This window comes from Trachurus trachurus (assembly GCF_905171665.1).
Source record: "Trachurus trachurus genome assembly, chromosome: 22".
Lineage (NCBI taxonomy): Eukaryota > Metazoa > Chordata > Actinopteri > Carangiformes > Carangidae > Trachurus > Trachurus trachurus.
The window spans coordinates 22514367-22537111 of record NC_139907.1 but is presented as its reverse complement, the minus strand read 5'-3'; the positions used below and the strand labels follow the sequence as shown (position 1 = coordinate 22537111).

Below are 22745 nucleotides of genomic sequence, written 5' to 3'. Positions count from 1 at the left end.
TTCCAAAGTTACACCTTCGTTTTCCTTTTAGTTGGATACCAAATCTTATATTTAACTGGGACTTTAGGGGCTTTGTTGCCATGGAGACGGACAGTATCCAATGTCAGACATGGTAAATTTCGAGAGGGAATGTGGTTACCCTGGAAACAGCCACATGAGTGAGCTGAAGCCTCCAAGGAAGGAAAAAGGAAACAGACATTCAACAAGATATAGACAGTGTGATAACATTACTACAATCCTTTAAAACGTCTCAACACACCAAATGGTTTTAGAGGACGATGGCTGAATTATTGTTCCATTTGATACAGAAATACAGTGGGGAGTTCGACTACAGAAGAAATACGAGTAGACAATGTGCTTCGAAATGTCATTTTCTAGCCATTGTTCTCTTCCAGTAAATATGTGGGCTGCCGCGCATGTTTTGTACTAACCTCAAAACAGATGTCGAGCAGAAAGACATTCATATGGAAAACATAACTTGGGATCAATCCTGCTTGTCCAGTCCAAAGTTAGCGGAAAGAATTTATGATCAAAAGAGGGAAAGAATCCGAAAAAACAACAGTGTTTCCCGTACAATTTTCTTTTTTTTGTAGCAGCCTGCCAAAATATCAACCAGCTTTGATTTTCAAGGCCTTTCAAAATCTTTTAAATGGGTAATGTTTTACTGTTTGTGTTTGTTTATTGTGTAAAAATTCTAATTTTTCTTTAAGAGTTTATTTTTATGTACACAATGCACCGATTCACTGCCTCTCCTTGCCCCACTCTCTCGCTCTCACAGACAAATCGACAATGGACTGGTCTATCACAGTTGCACTGGCCATCAGCAGAATTCCTGCCGTATGAGTGGGCAAGTGAACGTCAACAAATACATAAACTTTTACCATCCCTGCCTGTTTCCTTACCAGCCCTCTCTGTGGACATGTAGCCTAATCAGCCCTCACCCTCACGCAGGCATTTGTTTGACACAACATGAAGCAGCAATGGAGCTGTGTGTCTTTATCCAAAATCATTCACATTAGAAGCGCAATACACTCAGCAGCCAATGCACTCTACAAATCAGAGAAGAATGAAAAGTCAAATCCAGCCTGGCTTCCCGTGGGAGTGTCAAAAATAAACTTGACCAAACATTCTAAATATAAACTTATCAAACATAATTTTCATCAGTGAAATTCCTGGAGCAACAGGCTGACAAACAAAAACAGCCTTGTTGGTCAATTAAGGCAATCAGAGCTGAGCTGAAGTTGTGTATTACTGGGATGACTCTCTGTGACAGTTTGTACTGATGATAACTCACCAACAGAAACCAACTTATAAAAATGAACTGCTTGACTGTCAGTGTGTGAATTAGTCAGTGTTGATAGCAATGCAGCAAAGCTTCGATAGCTAATTCCAAGGGCAACACCATCGTAACATATGGTTAATGCATCTGCAAGAGACATTACTACATGTCAATGTAGACATACAGAGTGAGTAATGACTTTAACCTGAGTAAGATGGTCACAAGCATTTAAACAGCAGTCAGCATTTCGTTAACAAAAGAAAAACTTAGTTTTTACAAATAATGTTTATATAAATTTCTGTAGTATATATTGCCATTAGGGTGGAGTTTAGAAAAAGTAGTAAGCTGGCAGTGACACATGTGAACCTGATGCACAGAGAAGATTAGATTTTGTAATATTATTTTTTGGTTTGAAAGCCCATTTAAGGCATTGTATTGTAGCATGGCAAGTAGAAAATAACACAACAATCAGAATAAACCCTGCTAATTATCTAACTCCATTAACAGTTGGTGTAAATTTAATATATCTAATCTACAAGCAAGACAATGTTTTCACACAGAAATAATCTAACATACAATCTACTTGTGATGTCAGGCTAAATCTGATATCGCAGCTCTTTTTCAGCAAATGTCCTCTGTGCACCAGTGGGACATGTTGATTACTTGCACAGAATCCTAAAGGTAAATCTTCTTACCTCAATAGGGTCTGCGGAGGCTTCCCGATTCATTTGCCTCTCATAGGGTGTGCTAATCTCAACAATAATCCAATCCAGATTACCGTTATCACATTTCCTGTTAAATCCTCTTATGGTGCCGACCAGTTTTTCAAAACTCAGCTGGGAGTTAAGCTTTGGGGACTTTCATCTCTGCTTGATGCAACCATGTGATGGTTTGCCTCACCCTGCACTGATCACTAGGTGTCCTTTCAGCACCACCTGAGATAAACAGCATCCTAATTTATTTTCCTCTTTGGCCAATACAGCTTTATAGGCAATCAATGTGCTGTAATACTGTATAAAAAAAACTTCTATCAAACAGATCATCCTACTTCCAGCACACACAGTAACTGGGCCTATTACACTTGCTTGAGAGGAGGTATAGTTTAGCCAGAGATACAAGTGAAAGCTGCAGAACAACCAAATATATGAATATATTCAAATGTGCTTAAGGTTGTGTTAAAATGCATTTGAAGCACTTGGCTTTGTGGCCTTTCATCCAAAAGTCTCATTATTCATCTGGCTACATGGATACAAAGCTTTGTCAGCTTTGCCTTTTATTACATTTTGATTGCTTTAGATGGCAGGCAAGGGCAGAACATGAACCCCCTCTTAGCTGTAGGCCAAGTCATTTGTCAATGAAACGACTGAACATGACAAGCTTTTGCAAATGGTTACGTTTTTGCCCCGACTACTTCATGGGATCATGATTTCCCTCCACCTTTCAGACAGATGTCAGAGGTGCACGAGACGATCCTAGGACTGCAACGGTCATGTGTGCGTGAGAGCCCCAAAATTCACAAGCGTAACCTTCCCACTAACATGTGCCATGCACTCAATTACCCCTGGCACAGAAAGTGAATGTGCTAGCATGGGAAAGCTGTGTGACAAACAGAGGGTGCAAGGTCGATTGAAGGCTTGGAGCTAGGCAGGGGGAGGAATCACACTACAAAAAAGCAAACAGCTGGACATGATTCCTGGTTTCATTGAGGCTAGGTGACAGCTCTGCCTCTTGCTCCTACAGCAAAACAGACAGCAGCAATAAAGTCTCTGACAGGAGGTTCTGTGAGGAATTAGAGTCACATCTAAAACATATTCACTTCTAAAATGACCTAGATGTGGCTAGCTGATATTCATACACGAGTAAACAGTAAAGACTGTCATCTCCATTGACCCTGTTTACCTACCTAGGAAATGAGTGCACTCATAAAATCAGAACATTTTATGCTCTTGTTTGTGGAAACTGCTATTTTTTCTATTCAACGGAATGGAAAACAGTGAGATTATATCAGGAATGGCTCACTCTTAAATATTTGTCAGCTTGGCTAGAGAGAAATGCTTTTCTTGTCTTTGAAAACCACATCTACCATGGGTGTGACTGTTCAAATTATGAGGACAAAGACTCTTTCGCAATAGTTTGCCATTGTGAGTTTCCAAAAGCTGACTTATTATTTTGCCCAAGCATGCAGCAAACCCACTTGCTATTCTTCTGGAGTATGTGCTGAACTAACATAGTACCAGAAAGAAAGGGTAACCATTTCACTGATTTCACTCTATCAAATTTGTAACAACAGGAGAGTGAAAAGATGGCATGCCTGAGTGGGGTCTTTAGAGCTGCTGTATTCTCTGAATGAAGCAGGCCTACAATGCCTGGGGTATTTCATAGGGTTACAAGGTTATCGTTCTTTCACTAGGAGGAGATGACCAAGACTATTTCTGAGGAACCCGACCTCGCCCTACTAGTCCATTTAAAGCGTTGGCCTTTCATTTAACCTGTGCACAAACATAACCACATCAGCTTGAGGTGGTTTCATCATTACGATATCTAAGCTAAAAGATTATTTTCAGCAACTTGTATAGCAGCTGAATTTTTTTTTTTTTTAAGATTGGGAGATTGTAAATGTGTAAATTCAAAATTTAACCATTGCACAATATGACTTTCTGACCATTTCCCAGTGATCTGTAGTCTTTAGTTCATCTGTATACAATTATTTTCTTTCTTAATGTTTCAACTGAGTTGTTAGTCTGGTGCTTTTTTTTCTTTTCATGTGTTCTGTTTTTAACTTGGCCACAACAGCATGGTCAGCTCTATGATCACAAACGGCTGATCGACAAAGTGATTAAGACTCAACAGTTGGTCAGCCAAAAGCTATGTGACTGAGCTGGATTTTCCCCAAGGCCTTTGCTTCTAAAAAATGGATTACACTCTTAGTTAGTTTAGTGCATACACAATTGGAATGGGACATTCGTAAAAAAAAAAAAAAAAAAAAAGGTATACATAGATGAAATCATGGCCACAGGTGACGGGTGCACAAAGAGTAGTTTGGTTCAAGGAAATAACTACTACAGATATTTTATGAACACATCAAACAGGAACTGTGTTTTCTATTCAAAATAGGAACCAGTCTGTTTTGTTTAGTGGCTCTCAGGTTGTATTCATGACAGGATCACTTTAGCTAGCCACCTGCTAAAAAGGCTCAATTTGTTTTCTTGAGTGGGTCTCATCATCTGCTAAAGTCAAAAAGTGGGCAATTTTTAAAAGAAGCAGCAAGCAAGAAAAAGAAATGTGAATGTTTAAAGAACTTGATGTGGAGAGCAAACATAATCTCTAAATGTTTTACAGCAGAAAATTTCATTTTGGCAGATAAATGTGAGTGGACATGGAGCAGTTCGGTTCCACTCTGCGCAGCGAGCAAGAATTTTCCCCGTGAATCAGACCTGCCAGGCAGAACACACTCCCTAGCAGTGTACCGCACCATAAATAAAGTGGCTACAGGATTTACTGATGGACATAAATTAGATGCAGCTAAATGTGCAGGACAAAGCCTGACCCATTCTTGCATCACTGAAATGGGCTGTAGCCTATGCATGCCGATATCAACTACATGCGCTGCTCTGATCTCAGGATAAAGAATTTGCTGTTCAGTTTTGCAACACACAAAACTACAAGAAAGAACTGCAAAATAAGAACAGTAGATGACTAGAACATGTGTCACATCGTGCAGAAGTATTTTAAGAACACTTACAGTGCAAAACTACAGTGGGAAAAAAATGCAAAATGATACTGCTGTGTTGCTACCTCTGGTTGTGTCATTGCTACTCCAGCTCTACCAATAAAGTCAAAATCCATACCACAGCTCAAATTCATACTTGTTCTCTCTATACCATTCATGCCGTTCACCCCTAAACTCAACCATCAAACATTGGCAGTGACAACAACCACCCTAACCAGTTCCAGTTGTATGGAAAACATTCAACAGTTTACAGTTGCTAACAAATAAAACAGTTAAACCAAACATATGCAAATTCATTCAGTCCAGCTACTGAACTCTACAGCATGGGTGACAACAGTCTAGTACAAGTACTGCTATACCAGCACTGTGTTGCTGATTTTTCAAATGTGTTCTTCATCAATCATCACTTAGTCTTAAAATCCCAGGTGGATCTAGCAGGCTCCAGTAGGTTTTATATAAAATACCCATCATAAACTCTCAGCCCAAAGTTTTATCTAGCCATGTTACGGTATATCATGCTGTACGTGTGACATGTCATATTCAATTTACCATCATTTTCTTCAAAGAAGGTAAGGATTATTTGCTTGAAATAAATATAAAAATAGTCACAAATGTACTGTTGGTAGACTAATTCAACGGGGGCTCAGGATGAAGAGCAAGATCTACCATAAACACTGGTCTGCATTTTCCCAGCTCCTCCTGTCCATGTGTGGAAGTGTTCTCAGGCTACACACTGAACCCCAAGCAGCTCCCAATGGTCCCCAAGGCACCACAGCCACTGCCATCAGTGTGTGTTAATGGACTAATGAGACATTGCAAAGCTCTTTACTGTAGATAGAAGATCTCTATAAATGCCGCCATTTCATCTCAGCACCATAACGGTGTTTCACAAATTAATGCAACACACATGTAGCAGGTATTCACTGCCTAATGTCACAGCCCAGTTCTGATGACCACTATATTACATTTGACTAACTTTGTTCATATAAAAATACAATTCAAACCAAAGCGTTCAGCCTTCTCCCTGTCCAAAGCTGTAGTTCTTCAGATACATTTTCACACCGAACACAACAATGTAACAGAATACCACTTCAAACATCTGCCTCAGTGAACTTTTACTAGGCATAAGTGTGCAACAACATGTGCAACAACAGCACACATGGACGTCTGGAGGGAGCCAGCAACAGAATAATAAACAGACCAAAGTCTGCCGGTCACTAACAGGGTTTATTGTGCATGGCTGAGCACCCCTTAGACAGAGACAAAGAAAACAAGCAAAAAGAAATATGGAGATGTAGAAAGATCTCAGCTAAACGTTCTGTGCATGTCTCCATCCCTAAATACTCACCATCTGTTGACTCTTTCTGGACTCCAGACAGATACAGACCACGTGTGATCATACTACAGTCTAATTTAAAGCACCATAAAAGGATACGGAGGCAATTCAAGAGACAGAAGAAGCCTTTACTAACTGAATGAGGAGCTCTTCTCCGCTATGCTGACAACCGGCGCGAGGGGTTAGAAAAACACATCTAATCGAAACGCATTACAGCTAATGACAACAGAAGCCAATATGCAGGTCTGCTGACTTTCCCCTTGTCCAATAAATGTCTTCTTTCAGCTGATGGGAGTAGGGTGGGGGGAGAGAGAGGAAAGTCAGGAGGACTCTGTCGGCTCGGGGGCATGGACAGCTGAGCAGAGCGGACAGTGCTAAGCTGAAAAGTGGCTTTGTGGTTGCGCGGAGTTCCTGAAAAATGTCCCCTGTTGTCACAACAAACAGTGGACAGTGCACTGGTCCCTGGCCCACTAACTGGTCACTCACGGATAAGGAAATGAAGCCATCCAAGAGGGGACAGGCATCATCAGGAAGCATCTGGTATCCTCCATGTGGGTGCTGGGGAACATCCAGGTTCATTTGGGCACTGCAATATGTTTCCCTCCCTTTTTTTTCTTCTATAATAACGAGGGTTGGAGATTTTTGAGTCTGCAATATCCTCACTGCCCTTTGGTCTTGGGTTATGTCAGTATCTTTGCTGAAGTGACAATGTATTGAAAGATGTAGTGGTCCAGAGGTCACGGCTGATAGAGGAATTCAAAAAATGCTGGTCTGCAGTGGTTTAAAAAAGGGCACATCAGTGTTTTGTGGTTATGAAATTGATCCCTAAACATGCTATTAGCCAAATAATACACACTGTCTTTTTTCCCAATTACTTAACTGTTTAGTCAGTAAAATGTCAGAAAAAGTATGTGTTTAAATATGTCTATGACAGACCAGATAAAAATGTTCTGAAGTGTGTGAGGACACAATGTTTTATACATTTACAAACTTTATGTTACAGTTTTGTCTATAATAGTGATTGTATGCTAACTATTTACAGGCATTCCTACACTCAATGGCCATTTTCTCAGGTACAATGCAGTAGAATAGCCTTCATTCAACTTTTAGTCAAAGCAGATGGTATTGCCTTACTGGACTACACTATAACATGTAATATTATGTTGATCCTCCTGCTTACAAGGAGGGGTAGGATATTAGAAAAACGTTTATGAAGTGCAAAGACAACAACTACAACCTCTATGTTACTAAAACCCCAATGTATACGCTTTATATTGGACTAAATTAGATTACACTATATGCAGCTGATAAAGTGGCCAGAGAGTGTGTATTGTGGACTATCTTTATAGTACAGATACCGAACAGCAACCATGGACCACTGCACGTATTTTGCCTATAAAGCTCTCTGTGGCTCTGAAGCACTTTACCCTGATAAAGACTCTCCGATTGAGCAACAAATTGCATGATGGAGCAGGATTGTTATCTGTTATAGATGGGGTTTCTGAGATGATACATGTCATAGTGATTACTCTGGACTAATGAGGAGAGATCTCCTGGAAGCAGACTCTAGTGTTGGCAGCATTCAGGTCAGTGTCTATGTCTACATGCTGTACCATGTACTTCAGTCACAGTTGGTCAATTTGTCCAGGACGAGGTGAAGATGAGGGGCTGGATGTGACGATATAGAGAGAAGCATGGTGCCTGTTCATTACAGGTCGTTGTACCAGTGAGAGAAAGACAGAGGGCTCCTTTGGGGATAGTGAGACCATGATTAAGGGAGTGCAGGCTGACAGACACTGAATAGTCCACTCTATAAGCAATTAATGACTTGTCAAGAGATAAATGCTAACCAGACCAATGAAGAGACAGCTGCTTATCTGGAAAGTTATAAGAGCAGAGCAGTATCACAGTGTAGAGTTAGAAAAACAAATGGTTAAATATCAAACTCGGGTCAGCTACAGATCAGCTACACACAGGGTTTAACACCTGGTTTGAGGACACCACAGCTGGCACAGAATACAGCATGCCCCCCCTTTTTTAAGATGAATATTCTGTGCAAGGACATAACCCATAAGCAAATCAGGAAACCCGCACATTTTCAAAGGAACCACAAAGTTTCCATCAACAACATCTGCTCACTGGTATAACAAACGTACCGGTACTGCAGAGTTATATTTTCTGTACTTCCTCAAAGCAGACATGCCTGTGTGTCTAATCCCCCCAACCAGTTTGTCCTGACATGTCGCTGAGCCCTGAAGAGATCACAGGAAATGCACCCACTCCACAGTGATGGCGGTGACATAACAGACCCATATCTAAACTTTTTTTTTCTCTCTGACAGCTGAGCCCATCCGATCCACAATGTCAGTGTGTTCGTGTAAAAATAAAAACAGATGGGGGTGGGGGGCACACGGATTGAAGACAGTTTCAACAATACTTACTCGAAGGTGAAGAAAAGTCCACATGTGACTAGAATGAGGACAAGGGTGAGGTAGAAAACCCCTGTCTGCTTGGCCATCATAATCCTCCCATTGCAGTAAAATTTATTCCGACCGGGGAAGGACTCCCACTTCCTCTTCTTTGGGGTCCTTTTCTTGTAAGGGGTCTCCATTGGTGTGGAGCTGCGAGTGCTTATTTGGCTGTACTCGCACTCTCTCATGGACTCGGACACCCCGAGATGCATCAATCGCTGTTTCAGAAGAAAAAATCCTCACAGCTGAATAAATCCCGGGGCAGATGCGCCACTGTGAAGAAAAACACAAACCAGTTCAAGCAAAGTTGACAGAACAAGTCCAACAATTCACAGTGCAAAGTGTAGTGAAAGTTTGTGATAAGTGCAACACATTGTTATTAATAATATCCAGCTACTGCTCACACAACGCACTTATACTATCACCCAAAGATCTGTGTAGCCTCGAGTGAGCTGTAAATAAAGCTAGTGCAGCAGGTTTGGCTAATGTAACGTTAGCTAACTTGGCACATAACTTCACCAGCAGCAGCAGCAGCAGCTCTCGCATACCACAGCGTCACATTAACAGCGCCTTTGTTAGCATCACACAGAAACTAAACCTTAAAACGCTGCTAAGGCTAACGCGGCTAGCGAGGTGGAGAGGTGACTGTGGGAGAGTTGATATTAGCACGTTGGCCAACTTATGCAATTAAAGAGGGCTGAGTTAGCTTAGTTAGAGACTCACTTCAGCCTCGTTGTGCTTTGACTTGGCTGGTTAACTCTGAACTCTTGAGTGAGCTCCGGGCTGCGCTGTCAGCCACCTAACACCACACACACACACACACACACACCATTCACACACCATACACCACACACACCATACACACACACACCCCGGCTGTGTCTGTCCGCTGTGCCCGCTGAGCCGCTGCTGCCTCACCGAGGGAAAGTAGCGCTGGTCGGCGTCGTGTCGGGGTGTTGTCACGTAGCTGCTCCTGTCGTTACCCAGGTTTGTTGCGAGTCGAGGACAAAACGAGGAACACCATTTTTGTAAGTTTAAAGGGTAAAAAAAAAAGAAAGGAGAAAAAAGAAGGAAAAAACGACTTTGAATCTGGCCCGGTCGTCGTCAAAGAAGATGAAGTTGGTGTGTAAAGGGGAAGGGAAATCCAGAGAAAGCAACACACGGCGGGGAGCTCTCAGACGAGCTCCAGCATCCTGACTGGCCGTGGCAAAAAAAAAAAAATAACACTATGAGTGTTTGCGCACAACACAAACCAAGAAGGACCTCACAGCCATGTCTCCCAGTGTGTCACAGCAACAACAGACGAACAATCATCAGGAATACGCATCATTCCGCCTCGTTTTTGGGGGAAAAAGTTGCAGCATTCCCCCCCAGCCAGAAGACAGAAGAAGCGCGCAGGCAGGCCGGTCGACAGCCCTCCTCCTCTCGGTGTCCCCCCGTCCACGCACACGGTGCTGCTGCTGCTGCCACCCTCGCAAACAACAAACATCAACACGGCAGCGGAGCAGAGCCTCCCAGCCTGCTCCTCCCCCTCCGACCGCGGTTGAAGTCACTCACTCACTACTGAGGAGGTGCAAAGGGGAAGGACGCCGGGCTGTTGAAGGGGTCCCAAGCCGCGGTCCACGGACCTGGCTGCAGGCGTCGGTAACACGAGGGGGAGGGCCCGATTAGCAGGGGCGGCGCCTGGGGGGGATACTGGGGCCATTGAAACTTCTGAATAAACATCACAACCCTAAACATTTCCAGTAACCCATGTCCTCTCATGTCTCTAAATCCACAACTACTATACAATAATGATCTATAATCAAATCTAAAATGTAGCCTATAGGGAAAGTCAGAAAGTGTTGAGAAACCAAGTCATGATGTAGCCTATCCATGTCAATCAAGGGGGCAGTTGTCGGTCTGAGAAGTGAAGCTCACTTCCGCGTTCAAAACACTGCAATGGGACTGGCTCCAGAAGGGAGCAACTCCATTTGAGCCCCATCTTAAAATAGCCGACTTTAGCTTAAAAAAACATATTTACAGCCTGGTACATTTTATTTTTTTGGTCTCAACTGATAGTTTCTACCCCCGCACACACTCTGAGGGGGGTGAATTTTTTTTCAACTCTACCGTTTTACTATTATTAGGTTTAAAATTCTGGCCAATTAGGGTGCGGAAACGTTGAGCGACAGGTCCGGAGACCGCTGCTTCGAGGCCAGTGGGTGGGTTCTCGGCCGGCCAACCGCCGCACCTCTCCAAATATGGGAGGTAGAATCCAACATGGCGCAGCTCAAACCCCCGTAGTAGCGGCACAAAACAGACTCCCCCAAACCAATGGGTGACGTCACGGGTGCTACGTCCATTCTTTTTACAGTCTATACGATGTCAATACAGGTTAAAGATGGAGTAGGCCTACTATATTATCTAAAACACCATCAATAGGCCTATGTGTAGGATGCATGCAATTTGAACAAAAATAAACATCCTGTGTTTGGTTCTTAAAAGCGGTTTCTGTAGGCTATTCTAAGACCTTTAACATCAGATTTTGCTAGTCCTTACACATTTGGTGAGAAGTGATGAGCTATCAGAATATCCCAGATCTAATTTGATGTTGAGGTGAATAGTGAGGGCCACCTACGACAATGTCAGTTCATCTCTATTCTGAATAATTGAGTAGGCCTATTTGTAAAACATTCCCAGAACCAATACAAGCTACTTTTCATGTGTGTTAATGCCAGTAAAACAAGGAGACAGAGTCAGGGAAGGAGGCCCTGTTTGCAGTGAGCCACATCACTCTGAACAGGTGGTCATTACATTAAATGAGCCCAATTGCTTAAATCCATTATCCCTTTCTTATGATACATCCATCCATGCTTTTACATTTTGGATAGAAATCCAGACAGTGAAATATTGTATTGACATTCATAAATGTCCCCCAGCAAACTACAAAATATTTTCATGCATGTTGGAATTAGGTATTCATGGGTAAATGCCCTGAACACACAGGCGTAACAGTGAGGGCAATTATTAAATGAATCAACACGATTCAGGAAGATAATAACAAGACTGAAGAGACTGAACAAACAGTATTGTCAGTAAATCATTCAGTGCCCGGGGGCACTAGCTATTAGTCATATAAACTGTAGTTCTACTGAAAACAGATGTGCAGTGATGTCGCCTGGTACATGCCAAGTTCAATTCTCTGATGACGCAATTTCCTGTTTAGCTCCATTAGTGCAGGTGATTACACCATCGGCCTACAGTTCCTCTGTCATCTGTCCTCCTCTCAGCACCCCCGCACACACACACACACACACACACACACAGGTACATGTGAACGTGCACACACAGAGACACACACACACCTCCTCATCTACCTCTGGAGGCACCCAAGCATTTAGCTCATTCACTCCCACAGCCACACAGTCATCTGGAAAGAAGTCTGGTTCTATTTCTTGATATGTGAGAGGACTTAATTGTTCATACTTACTTTGAGCAAAGAGGGAAGTCATTTCATCTCACTGTACTTATATGATCTGCCAATACATTTGTTCTATGAAACATTGATGTTGATTGATTGAAAAACAGATTGGAAATGGAGCGTCGGTAAACTGCGTTACTTTATACGACAACAAACACGCTGACGTAATGACATGTCTCAGGAAGTGGTCATGTACAGTAGTGTAAGCTGTTGAAGCAGTTGAAGCTGTGTCACGCATCTGCAAACTGCCTGACAACATGATTGGCTGCTGCTGCTGGGCATGTGAAGCTATCAAGTGGCACATGTTTCACTTAATCTGTTGGAAAGCCCTGGATGTTTTCAATGGCTGCTAATGATCTGTAAGTCCTCCAGACTAATTCCTTAACTATGGGGCTCGTTAAGCAGCGTGATGACATATGGCTGAAGCTGTGTTTGTGTCGGGAAATGGGTGGACATGATAGGGGCCTTTGAGTCTGAATCCAAGAACAACATGGGCCTGAATCACATCCTGCCAAGGCCTCATCCAGGCAGTATTGTTTCGCTTGGAAAGCCGGACATGAAAGAGCACATTGAGATTAAAGCCTCATCAAGGGGGAGGAATGATGGTCATAGTGATCAGATCCAGTCGGATTTAAAAAAAAAACACTGTTCATACTATCCCTACTACACAGTATATTGTAACACGTCACTGGAAAGGTCAGTTTACCCAGTGCTCATTCATCCACCTGTGTTAGCGGTGAGAGGCAGCGGGGCGGGGATCTCGGGCCAACAGCAGCCAATGAAGGACCTGGCCTCCTCTCATCCACCACATCCATCCTGTCAGAGCTCGATGACTCAGCTTCTCAGAGGCACAGGAGTGTGGGAGGTTTTCTCCTGCGGTTGGCTGCCTACTTGAAACACATCCTCCATCACCAAAAAAGTACAGCTACCCACTTTCCCTCCAAACTCTAAATGACAGGCTGGAATTGAAAAACACTCAGATGTATGTGGGCTAAGTCTCTTGTTTGTAATGCGCAGGTGCATGCGTGTAAAAAGCAATACAGCAAACAGTTAAGATGCCAAGGCATACCCAGAAGTAATATGAATCATTTCTTTCTCCACAGAAACATTAGTTGGGAATCAGTCAAACTGTCAGGCGCCTCTCGGGCACGCTGTAATTAATTTTAAGGTGTCGGTAAAGATTTTAAATAAGACCAGAATGACTGATTGTGCCTCTGCAGCCAGGAAATCCAGCTTACAATCACACAGCCTGTGATGAGTATGTTTATTGCCTGTGTTGTCAACCTTAGGAATGCTATTATTAACGGCAGCTTAAAATAGGACTAAATATTATGCCCACATTTCCCCTAGCAAAGGAAGGGAGGGAGAAAGACATCAAATTCCTACTAAATAGGAAGTAACAATTCTAGGAAAAGACTATTCTCTTATCACACTCAGTCAGTGTAACCTGTGGAAAAATTTATCGCTGGCAGCTCTGTCCTTCTCTAGCGCTTCTCTTTCTTCCATACTAATGTTAGAAAACATATTCAATGTGAAAGGAAAGGAGCAGGCAGCACTATAAAGACAGTAGGGAATACATCTCACACGTAAACTGAATTTTTGATTTGTGTTTATCGCTGCCTTTAAAAGCCATTGCTACCTGAGCCCTCATTAAACAAAATGACAGACCTATGAGTCTGGGCAAACGGCCATCTAAATAAGAGAAATAATGATAATAATAAACATTAGACTGTAGAGACAAATCCAAAAACAATTTGTGAAGTGAATATGACAGTGTGCTATTCATTTATCATAACAATATTACCTTTGATTTGATATTGGGAGATCAGTAGCACGGCCAAAATCTCTCACACTGTGAATAATGCTGGAGGCTAAATATAATCTAGTCATGGGATTTCACTGTACAATTTTGAATCAAATATAATAAAAAAGAAATAAAAGCGGATGCCTCTAGTATTAAAATCACTGAAGTGGGTGAATAACAGGTCAGAACTTACTACCATTTAACAAAAGGTGAACTTGAGGGTCAGTGAGAGAGCAGCACTGTGGGGAACTGATACGAGTTCACTTACGTAGGACAAAGACAAAATGTCTTACACACTCAGCAGACACTAAATACATCAACACAAAACAGAGAGGGAGTTGTAAAGTACCATCATGTACTACAACCAAAGATAAAAGAGAGAAACTAACAGAGCAGGAAAATCACCAACAATTGAGTGACATCAAGTCTGAATGAATGCATGGAATGATGTTTGTCCTGCTCCTGGTGGTTTTCCTCTCATCTAGAGCACATGTGCCTCAGGAGTGTGACAGTGGTGAGAGGACGTGAGGAGGAAGCTACATGCAGAGAATGGGGGGATGGAAAGATCACCGACTTCTTTCTTGATGATGAAATCAGGGAAACCAGTGCTCTAGTTTGGGATCTTCAGAGAATAGAAATGAACGTGTTGCAGTTGAGAGCCAGGCTGTTGCATGAGCCCATCATGAATATACAGGAGAGTATCATGTGAACAATAGATGAGTTCATCTATTTATATTTACATTCTGTTTGAAATCTGTCAACAGAGTAGCTCTACTTTGGATCTCTCTCGCAAAGAACGTCAGATGCATTCACTGTCCTTACATGTAAACTAAACTGACTGGCAGGGAAAGCAGGGTTGTCATAGATTTTAAGCACAAAGTCGAAAGAGTTTCTAAACTGGGAGCAAGTCTGTGTTCTTGCAGTGGGTTCAGAAATTCATCAACAAACAGAGAGGGTAGTTTTTAAAGTGTGTGGTTCACAGTGAAAGTGGAAACAAATGCAGGCCCTGTAAGATTCATTCCTCTGTCACTCATCTCCCCATCTACCCACTGTTGCTGTACAGTATGTCTCAGTGTGACTAAAGGCTGGAACTGCTGCCAAGTTTCACATTGCACGCATGGTTATAGAGTTGCTGCAATCTCTCTTTTTTTGTCATATGCACAAACGAGTCAGCACTTCAAATGAAATTACAAAACAGTCTGTGGTAAGGAAGAGCCTCTGTGAACACGTCTGAACTCAGCACCTTCAAGCTAAAATGATGTAGTAGAGCAATTTATCTAATCTGTCGGTGCCCTATTGGTCATTAGAGGTGGCATTTAGTAACCAAATTCAAAACCTTTGAAGGGACAACTGAAAAGATCTCATCTTTGCCTTTAAACCGAGATATTTGCATACAATCAAATACTGTGATCAGACAAAAAGCAATCAGGTCCTCTTATCAGGCGTCCTCTGGACCCCTGAGTGATGCAGGATTTCAGTCATTGTCCAATTTAAGAATTTTTGCCTGTGATCAAATGATTTTGGATGAAGTCAATGAAAGGCAGACCATGTAAGCAGTTGATGTTAGTTTTATTGGCCTAAGATTGTCTGGACACAATGCAACGTCTCCGGTGCTTAATGATGTTCATTGTACATTTATTTGTGACATGTGCAGCACAGAGTATAAATGTGGATACTGAATAAAAGAGAGACATGGAGTCATACGAAAAAAGGCAAATTTTACAATGAGCTTCCAGGACATTTTGAAGGATCTTTTCAGACTTGTTTGGAGCATTATCTAGATTCAAAAATATGCCCATTGACATGAATGGAGGACAGTAACAAACAGAAATGTGTTCAGGTTTTCTTATGTAACCTCGCCTAGATATCCTCTCACCCTGGCACTTCCATGTTTGATTACCAAAGCGATTGTTTTCTCAGCTATAATACAATGCATACAGGAATTATTTTTTTTTACATTGAAACATCAGTTACATCTGCCATGTTCAAATATTTGACCCCATTAACAAAATATGTATAATAACAATAACAAATTTTACCAACAATAAAAGCATTTGTTATAATAGTCAGAAAGTCCCATCTCTTGCTATGCTTGATAGAGACCGAAAGAATCATGTGCGTCCATTGTACAACGGTTTATATACACAGTGATGAAAAAATACAGACATAACACAAGTGCTTAGGAAACACAAAGTTCATCTGTGAAAGTCGTTGAGGCTATGATTGATAAATTAGATGCTTCTTTTGACAGATGCGCTTCTCTCATGTCGATTGGCTGGTGCAATGCTGCCTCCTCATGGCCTAAAGCACACACTGCAGGTGTCCTTAAATATGTACATTTTCTTCTTGTTCTCAAAACGGACAACTTGCTCTAGTCCTATTGCACAATTTATCTTCCAGCGATGGAGACATATACATTTCACTTTAAAAAGTCAGTGTTTTTTTCCCCCCACAACTGTTGGCAAAAAAGTTCAAACTACTGTACAGTGTCACATTTTAAATAAATACTCTCCATTAACAAAATGTTGATGAGTATATTAGCATTTATAAAACTGAAAAACATCTCAACGACTCATCGACTCGAAAGGAACCATGTAATTCAGCACCAAAATCTGGTGGCAGCTTTGGCTGAAAAAAGTAAACAGAACAAAAACAAACGCCAAACCAAATATTAAACATAGCAATCCAACACCAGCAGGTATTAAATATTTGTATTAAAATGAGCTTTCAAATCCCAAACCCACTTTTTTAACAGGGCCTAGAAGCTATACATATATAGATATTTTGTTTATGTGGATACTTCTTTTAAAAAAACAAACATTTTCTGTAATTTTGATAAATAAAAATAGAAAAACCACAGAAATATCTTGTCCACCTCAGGGCCTGCTGTGTAAGTCCTGCCTCTCCTCCTGTCATAATTTCCCTAAGTGAAAGAGAACTTGGCAAATAATGGCCACCACTCCCGAGCTGAGCACGGAAGAAATGGAGATGTCTAATAATCTGCTTTCGTACAGCACAAACTCTGTCTTGTTCTCCTCCACCTTGGCCATGGCCAGCAGGCCTTTAGCCGCTCTGCACATCATGTTTATGCTGGGTGGGTCCATGGGGGGGTGCCCCATGTGCAGCAGGCTGTGAGGGTTCTGCTGGTACTGCGCCATGCTGACACCGTCCTCCAGGAAACCCACCAAATTACCCACGCAGCCCTTCTGCATGGCTATGGCGCGTGCCGCCGTGGGGTCTCCCTGTGCCAGGTGGGAGAGGACGGCCACCGCCATCTCCCTGTACACCTGGGCCTTCCTCTGACCCACGTAACGGACCAGGACGGTGAAGAGCTTCTCCTGTCGGCTGAAAGGGGGAGTAGCCAGCAGGAGGTCCACGTTGCCCTCCTGGATGCTCAGCTTGCACAGACACTCCAGCACCAGCCTTTGGGGAGAGAGCAGGGAGTGAGGCGCCACCGACGGGAAGGGGTCCTGGGCTTCGGCCGAGGGGCACACCATCCAGTGGAGGAGGCCGTCCAGGATGGGGAGGCAGATGGTGTCGGAATAGTTGGAGAGATCTAGCTGGCCGGAGATGTTGGCCAGCGTGACCATGGCATTCTCCCTGAGCAGATTCAGACACTCCCACCACCACTCCTCCTTGCTGCTGGACAGGCCCTGCTCCCGCTGTTCGTCTCTCTGGTAGCTAGGGGGCGACCTGTTCCTCTCCGGGTGCTGGTGGTGCAGCAGGAGCAGCCGGCCCAGGAGGAGAACCAGGGCGGGGTGGCGCGACATGTCCAAGTCGTTCCCCGGGATGAAGGACAGGCTCCGGACGATGTTGGAGACGCAGAGGCACCGCTTGGACAGCGAGTCCTGCCAGGAGGACGTGGTGGAGAGCGGAGCCTCGTCCAGGCAGCGGGGCTCGTCCTCCAGCAGGGTGATGTGGTCCCGCTCCCCGTCCGAGTGCACCCTGAAGGGGTAGGACGGCAGGGAGCGCGCGGGGTGAGCGTAAGAGAGAGCGTCGACCCGAGCGCACAGAACATCGTCTATAGTAGCGGTGATATGTTTCGGGGGTTGTTTCTTTCCATCTTCCGTTTTGTTTTCCTCTTTGTTCTCCTCCGCCCTGGCAGGTGGTGCGGTACGGGGTTCAAAGTGTGTCTGGATGTGTGCGGTGGAGTCTCCGCCTCCTGCCTGCCAGTGTAGCAGCCCACTGGTGAACTCGGTGACATAACCTGTCATGTCATCAATCAGGTCCTCTTTGTGGACGATCTTGATTGGGAGCTTATCATATTTGCTGGCTTGTTTAGGTTTAGGCTCTACGTCTGTTACAGGTTGATCCACAGACTCCTTTTTACACTCCACTACTTCTTCACTCTTCTCTTCTTTCTCCTCTTTCTCCCTGTCTTCTTTACTCTTGTCCTCCTTCTTTACGCTCGCCTCAGACTCCTCCTTCTCACCATTTACCACGACTGCCTCGGGTTCTGAAGCGGCAGGTGGAGCTTCCTCCGTGGCGCCTCCTGCTTGCTCCTCTTGTGCCTCTGCTGCCGCGGGGGCTGACTCAGATTCAGATTGGACAGTAGAGTCTGTTTCCTGGTCAGCGACAGGTTCTTCTTTCTGTTCGGATGCAGGTTCCAAAAGGTTTTTATGAGCCACAGTGCCCACCTCAAACTCCTCCAGGATGCCAAACATCTCGATCAGACAGCGGCGGAAGTACTCGACGATGAGTTCAAGGAATCCAGGCAACTGCTCGGACAAAGACAAAATATAATCAGTGTCAAAAATTAACCATAACACCTTAAATTTGATTGTATCTCACACTATCGCAGCGTGCCCTGGCGGGTGAATGAATCTCTTCCGTCAGTCAGCAGTGAGGTGCAGTCATGAAATCGGTTTTACCTGGGAGAGGTTGAAGGAGGCCACAGTGCTGTCATCGTACAGCAGGATGTTGATGGTGTCTAGAGCCCATGTGCTCTCTGCCAGCAGGCCAGACTTCAGAGACATCATGACGCGCCAGGCCTCAGGCGTTCCTGGGATTAAAAAGGTGGGATTTTTTTGGAACCAGGAAGAAAAACAAGTGGTGATCAGACTTTGTACAAATGATAAAAGGGACACTGAACAGAGTAAATCATTCTAACTCCTGTCATAAAATTTGCCTCACGTTGTGCTAATTCAACCTGAAAATTAGCTGTAGAGCGAAAGCTTTAAGCCATAAAAGTACTGTAAATCCACCACTTTTCAACGCCTAGTCATATTCAAAATGCTGACTCATGAAATGATGGGACTGTGCCATTTACCAGTGTCCTTGGAGGTTAGCTTGCGTCGGGGCTTGAGGATGGACATGGTGGCCTCAACTGAACCTGGTGGGTAGTTGAGGTCCCTCCTCAGGTTGGGAGGGAACTGGCCCAGGGATCCACTGCCCTGGGGGCCCATCATAGCCATCCCAGGCTTAGGCAGTTTCATTGGTGACATGAACGGTATTTTACTGGGCGACATTCGAGAGTCCAAGGAGCGCTGGAAGGCCCCCGGACTGGGTGCTCTGGGCAGGTGATTGGCCATGGATGGGGAGTTGGAGTAAGACGACGGCTGGCGTGAAGACAGGGGGGGCATGCTGGCTGATGATGACATGTAGGGGGACTGGCGGTGCCACTGCTCCTGCCCGGGTCGCACGTCCATGTCGTCTCTACCAATTGCGCCGTAAGGCGGCATCTGAGACGGCGGCCCCTGTCGGTTGGGGTAAGGATAGCCCAGGTCTGTCCTGGATGGCCACATGTTGGGACCATCACCGACGTGGTTAGGCGTGGGGCCCCCGCCCATCATACTGTGCTGGCTCTGTCCTGAGGGGGCCATGCGGTCGCGGGGGTAAGGGTAGGGGAACTGTCCCTGTATGGCTCTGTGTTCAGGGCCCGAGTACCCACCACCGTAGTGGTTGTACATGTCTGGCTGCTGGTTGGCGTACTGCATGGCATACATGTCACTTTCGTGTCTCTTGGGTGGGGGGCCGTACATACCGTCCATGGGCCGTTTGTAGCCCTGCTGAAGCAAAGGTGGAGATGTTTCTGATTAGTAATTTTACTCTGACAAGTCTGATAGATCCATTCTCCTTAGACATTTCTGTATTGTATTCGTGAAGGCTCATGCAGCATACCAGTACAGTGCTAAAAAGTTTGTGGCACTAAAACAAAGAAACATTATTCAGGTGAATATTAATCAAAGATTAATTAGGAGAGTCAATAAAATGACTTAAAAATAAAAAATAAATCAGTACACCTAGAGTCTTGTCTTTAGCCTCTCTGCTGCCAGGAGAACAAATGTGTTTACAAGAATATTTTTATCCCAGTTGCACAAACCCAACCTGTTCAGAATAATTTTTTATCTTACAAGTAAATGTTAGCTGTTTTATTGTATATCTTGTGTTTTAAGAACATGTATGTCTATACTGGTAATTATCTGTGCTTTGACTGAACTGACAAACTGAGGTGAAAACACCAGCAGCAGGAGGCAGAATCACTGTGTGAGGCCCAAAAACAAGCTCCACTGTGCAGAGATACAACATCTGTGGTTGACTTTCATCACCCCGGGTATGCCAGAGGACTTGTGGTTTTGATCATGATATGGTTTTAAAGAAAATAATATATATTCCTCGTCTCTTCGTGACATTGAACATAGTTCTGGTTCTGTATTTTCACCTTACAGTTAGAGAGTCGTAGTGCTGAGCACATACAGAGCTGTCTCTCACCTGCTGTTGAGGATACATCCCAGATGGATGCATCCCATATGGCATGCTGGGATACTGCTGACCGTAGCCATCATGTCTGACACAGAGGAGAGGAGGGAGGAGAAATATATCACTCACTCATCAGCAAAGCTTGAGACATACGGACATATAATTTCACATTTCGACATAAATGGATTCTGCAAACACACACACACCTCTGCTGTGAAGGGTATCTGCCGGGAGAGTACATGCTGCCTTCACTGTTGGAGGGCCCCAGGTTGTTCTGACTCCCCGGGGGCCCCATGCTCCCCTCCATCCCCATCACATGGTCTGGTCTGAGGATCAAACAACGGGTAAATCCTCTCATTGCTACTGACAATCCATCACTGACACAACTTCCGTTATTAAGACATTTTTAGGTAGATTAAATAATAAAACTGCGGTCAGTCAGTACAAGTTCACCACCCTCTCCTGGTGGCTTGAGCGCTTACCTCCTGTCATAGCCCGGCCCGTATGGATACTGTGACCTTTGGCTCATGCTCAGGGCAGATGGGGGTCGACCATACATGTCTTGCATACCACCACCAGGCATCTGGCCCGGCATGTAGGGATCAGCTCCGGCCACTGCAGAGGAAGAAGACACAAGGAAGTCAGAGGAAATTCAAATATCAACAAAAAAAGTGATAGAAAATGTATAATTCAACATATGAGTCTATGACTGTCTTGGTTTTTCCCTGTTCTTAAACTTGAACCGTGTCTTCTCCTAACCAGCAGGTGGCAGCATCCCTCTATGAATATTCACCACCCTCCATGATTAAACCTATTGTTCTGAGGCTGTGACTGTTGTTATGCAGCTAACATCCACCATATTATTCATTCAGACTCCATTCTCCTCAGCCTTCAGAAGAGCCGCCATCCTTTCTAAAACTACTGTTTGTTCTGAAAACTAAACCACATGAGTTGGTCAAAACAGGTGCTTCTCAGCGGGGTGGAAAGGATGAAAGGTTGAAAACGAGGAGGATGAAAAGGATGAACAAAGTTAGGATGAGACGAGGGCTAAGCTACACCGACATCAGATGCGCTGGTGTGTTGCCGATACAGCGATGTGTGCTGTTAATAAATAGTTCTCATCTCCTTTCATAGTTCTCGTAGTAGAACACACACGCACACACACATCTGTCCTGATATGAGACGACATGGTGACTAGACAATGAATTAGTCCAACGAGACAGACGAAAGAACAGTGGCTCTGGGATACATGAGGCATTTTGACAGAGCCACCTAACTTCATTTTAAGTTTGAGGATGAACTTTCAAATTTCAGTGTCACTGTCTATAACCAGTGTGCAAATTTGTTGATTGAAATGGATTTTCTGGGCTTTTTGAAACACATGAAAACAAAGGCTTATTCACATAAAGCAAAAAAAAGCAAAAAAAAAACTCTGTGAAATTGGGGGAAACAGGTCCAGGCCTCAGTGTTTGGGTGAAAGGGTGACACAGCGTGTGTCTCACTCACTCTTCCTCATCCCGGCAAAGGGGTCCTTGGCGTCGTACTGCATCCTCATCATCATGTCAGGCATGCTGAGGCCCTGCTGGTAGGGAGCTGAGGGGGGCAGGGGGGTGGCACGCTTCTGGAAGGCTGGGTCGCTCACCTCCGAGAAGGGGTCCTGGATGCTTACGCTACTCCTAGACAAGGTGAGGAGGGGGGAGGAGGGAGGGGAGAGGGGAGAGACAAATGCAGGCCAGTGATTGGACACTAAAAAGGCTGAAACAATATGCTGCGAGAACTTTTACATGCAATGCCTTCATTTTTTGAAACAATCAATTCAAATTTTCATTGTAAGATGAATATTTAACTTTGATATAAGATGCATACATTTTTCAAAATTAGACCTGTTGTGATATAGTATATGTACATGTATATAAGTACTTCACAGCAGTAGTTTGTTATTGATTTAAAAAAAAAAGGGCAG

At 43.9% G+C, this 22745-nt stretch overlaps 2 protein-coding genes across 5 annotated transcripts in view; both read right to left on the bottom strand.

Annotated features, from left to right (window-relative positions):
• Positions 1-10422, bottom strand: part of LOC311006009 (palmitoyltransferase ZDHHC14-like) — a 46498-nt gene extending 36076 nt beyond the window's left edge. The window contains exons 1-2 of one of the 4 annotated variants that reach the window (XM_083998617.1): positions 9688-10422; positions 8787-9089 (exon numbers count right to left, since the gene is read on the bottom strand). In XM_083998617.1, coding sequence (XP_083854743.1) covers positions 8787-9028 — 242 coding nt within the window. In that variant the 5' untranslated portion in view covers positions 9029-9089; positions 9688-10422. Of the gene's footprint in view, positions 1-8786; positions 9090-9539; positions 9628-9687 lie in introns of those variants that run through there. The other 3 variants (XM_083998616.1, XM_083998619.1, XM_083998618.1) reach the window with 3 other exon arrangements.
• A 6541-nt stretch (positions 10423-16963) lies between these two features.
• The window catches only part of LOC311006001 (AT-rich interactive domain-containing protein 1B-like), a gene marked incomplete at its 5' end in the record, with an annotated part of 167819 nt that continues 162037 nt past the window's right edge, over positions 16964-22745 (bottom strand). Inside the window, 7 exons of the mRNA XM_083998603.1 lie at positions 16964-18801; positions 18955-19085; positions 19353-20091; positions 20795-20870; positions 20989-21108; positions 21265-21397; positions 22289-22458. Coding sequence (XP_083854729.1) covers positions 16996-18801; positions 18955-19085; positions 19353-20091; positions 20795-20870; positions 20989-21108; positions 21265-21397; positions 22289-22458 — 3175 coding nt within the window. The 3' untranslated portion in view covers positions 16964-16995. The remainder of the gene's footprint in view (positions 18802-18954; positions 19086-19352; positions 20092-20794; positions 20871-20988; positions 21109-21264; positions 21398-22288; positions 22459-22745) is intronic.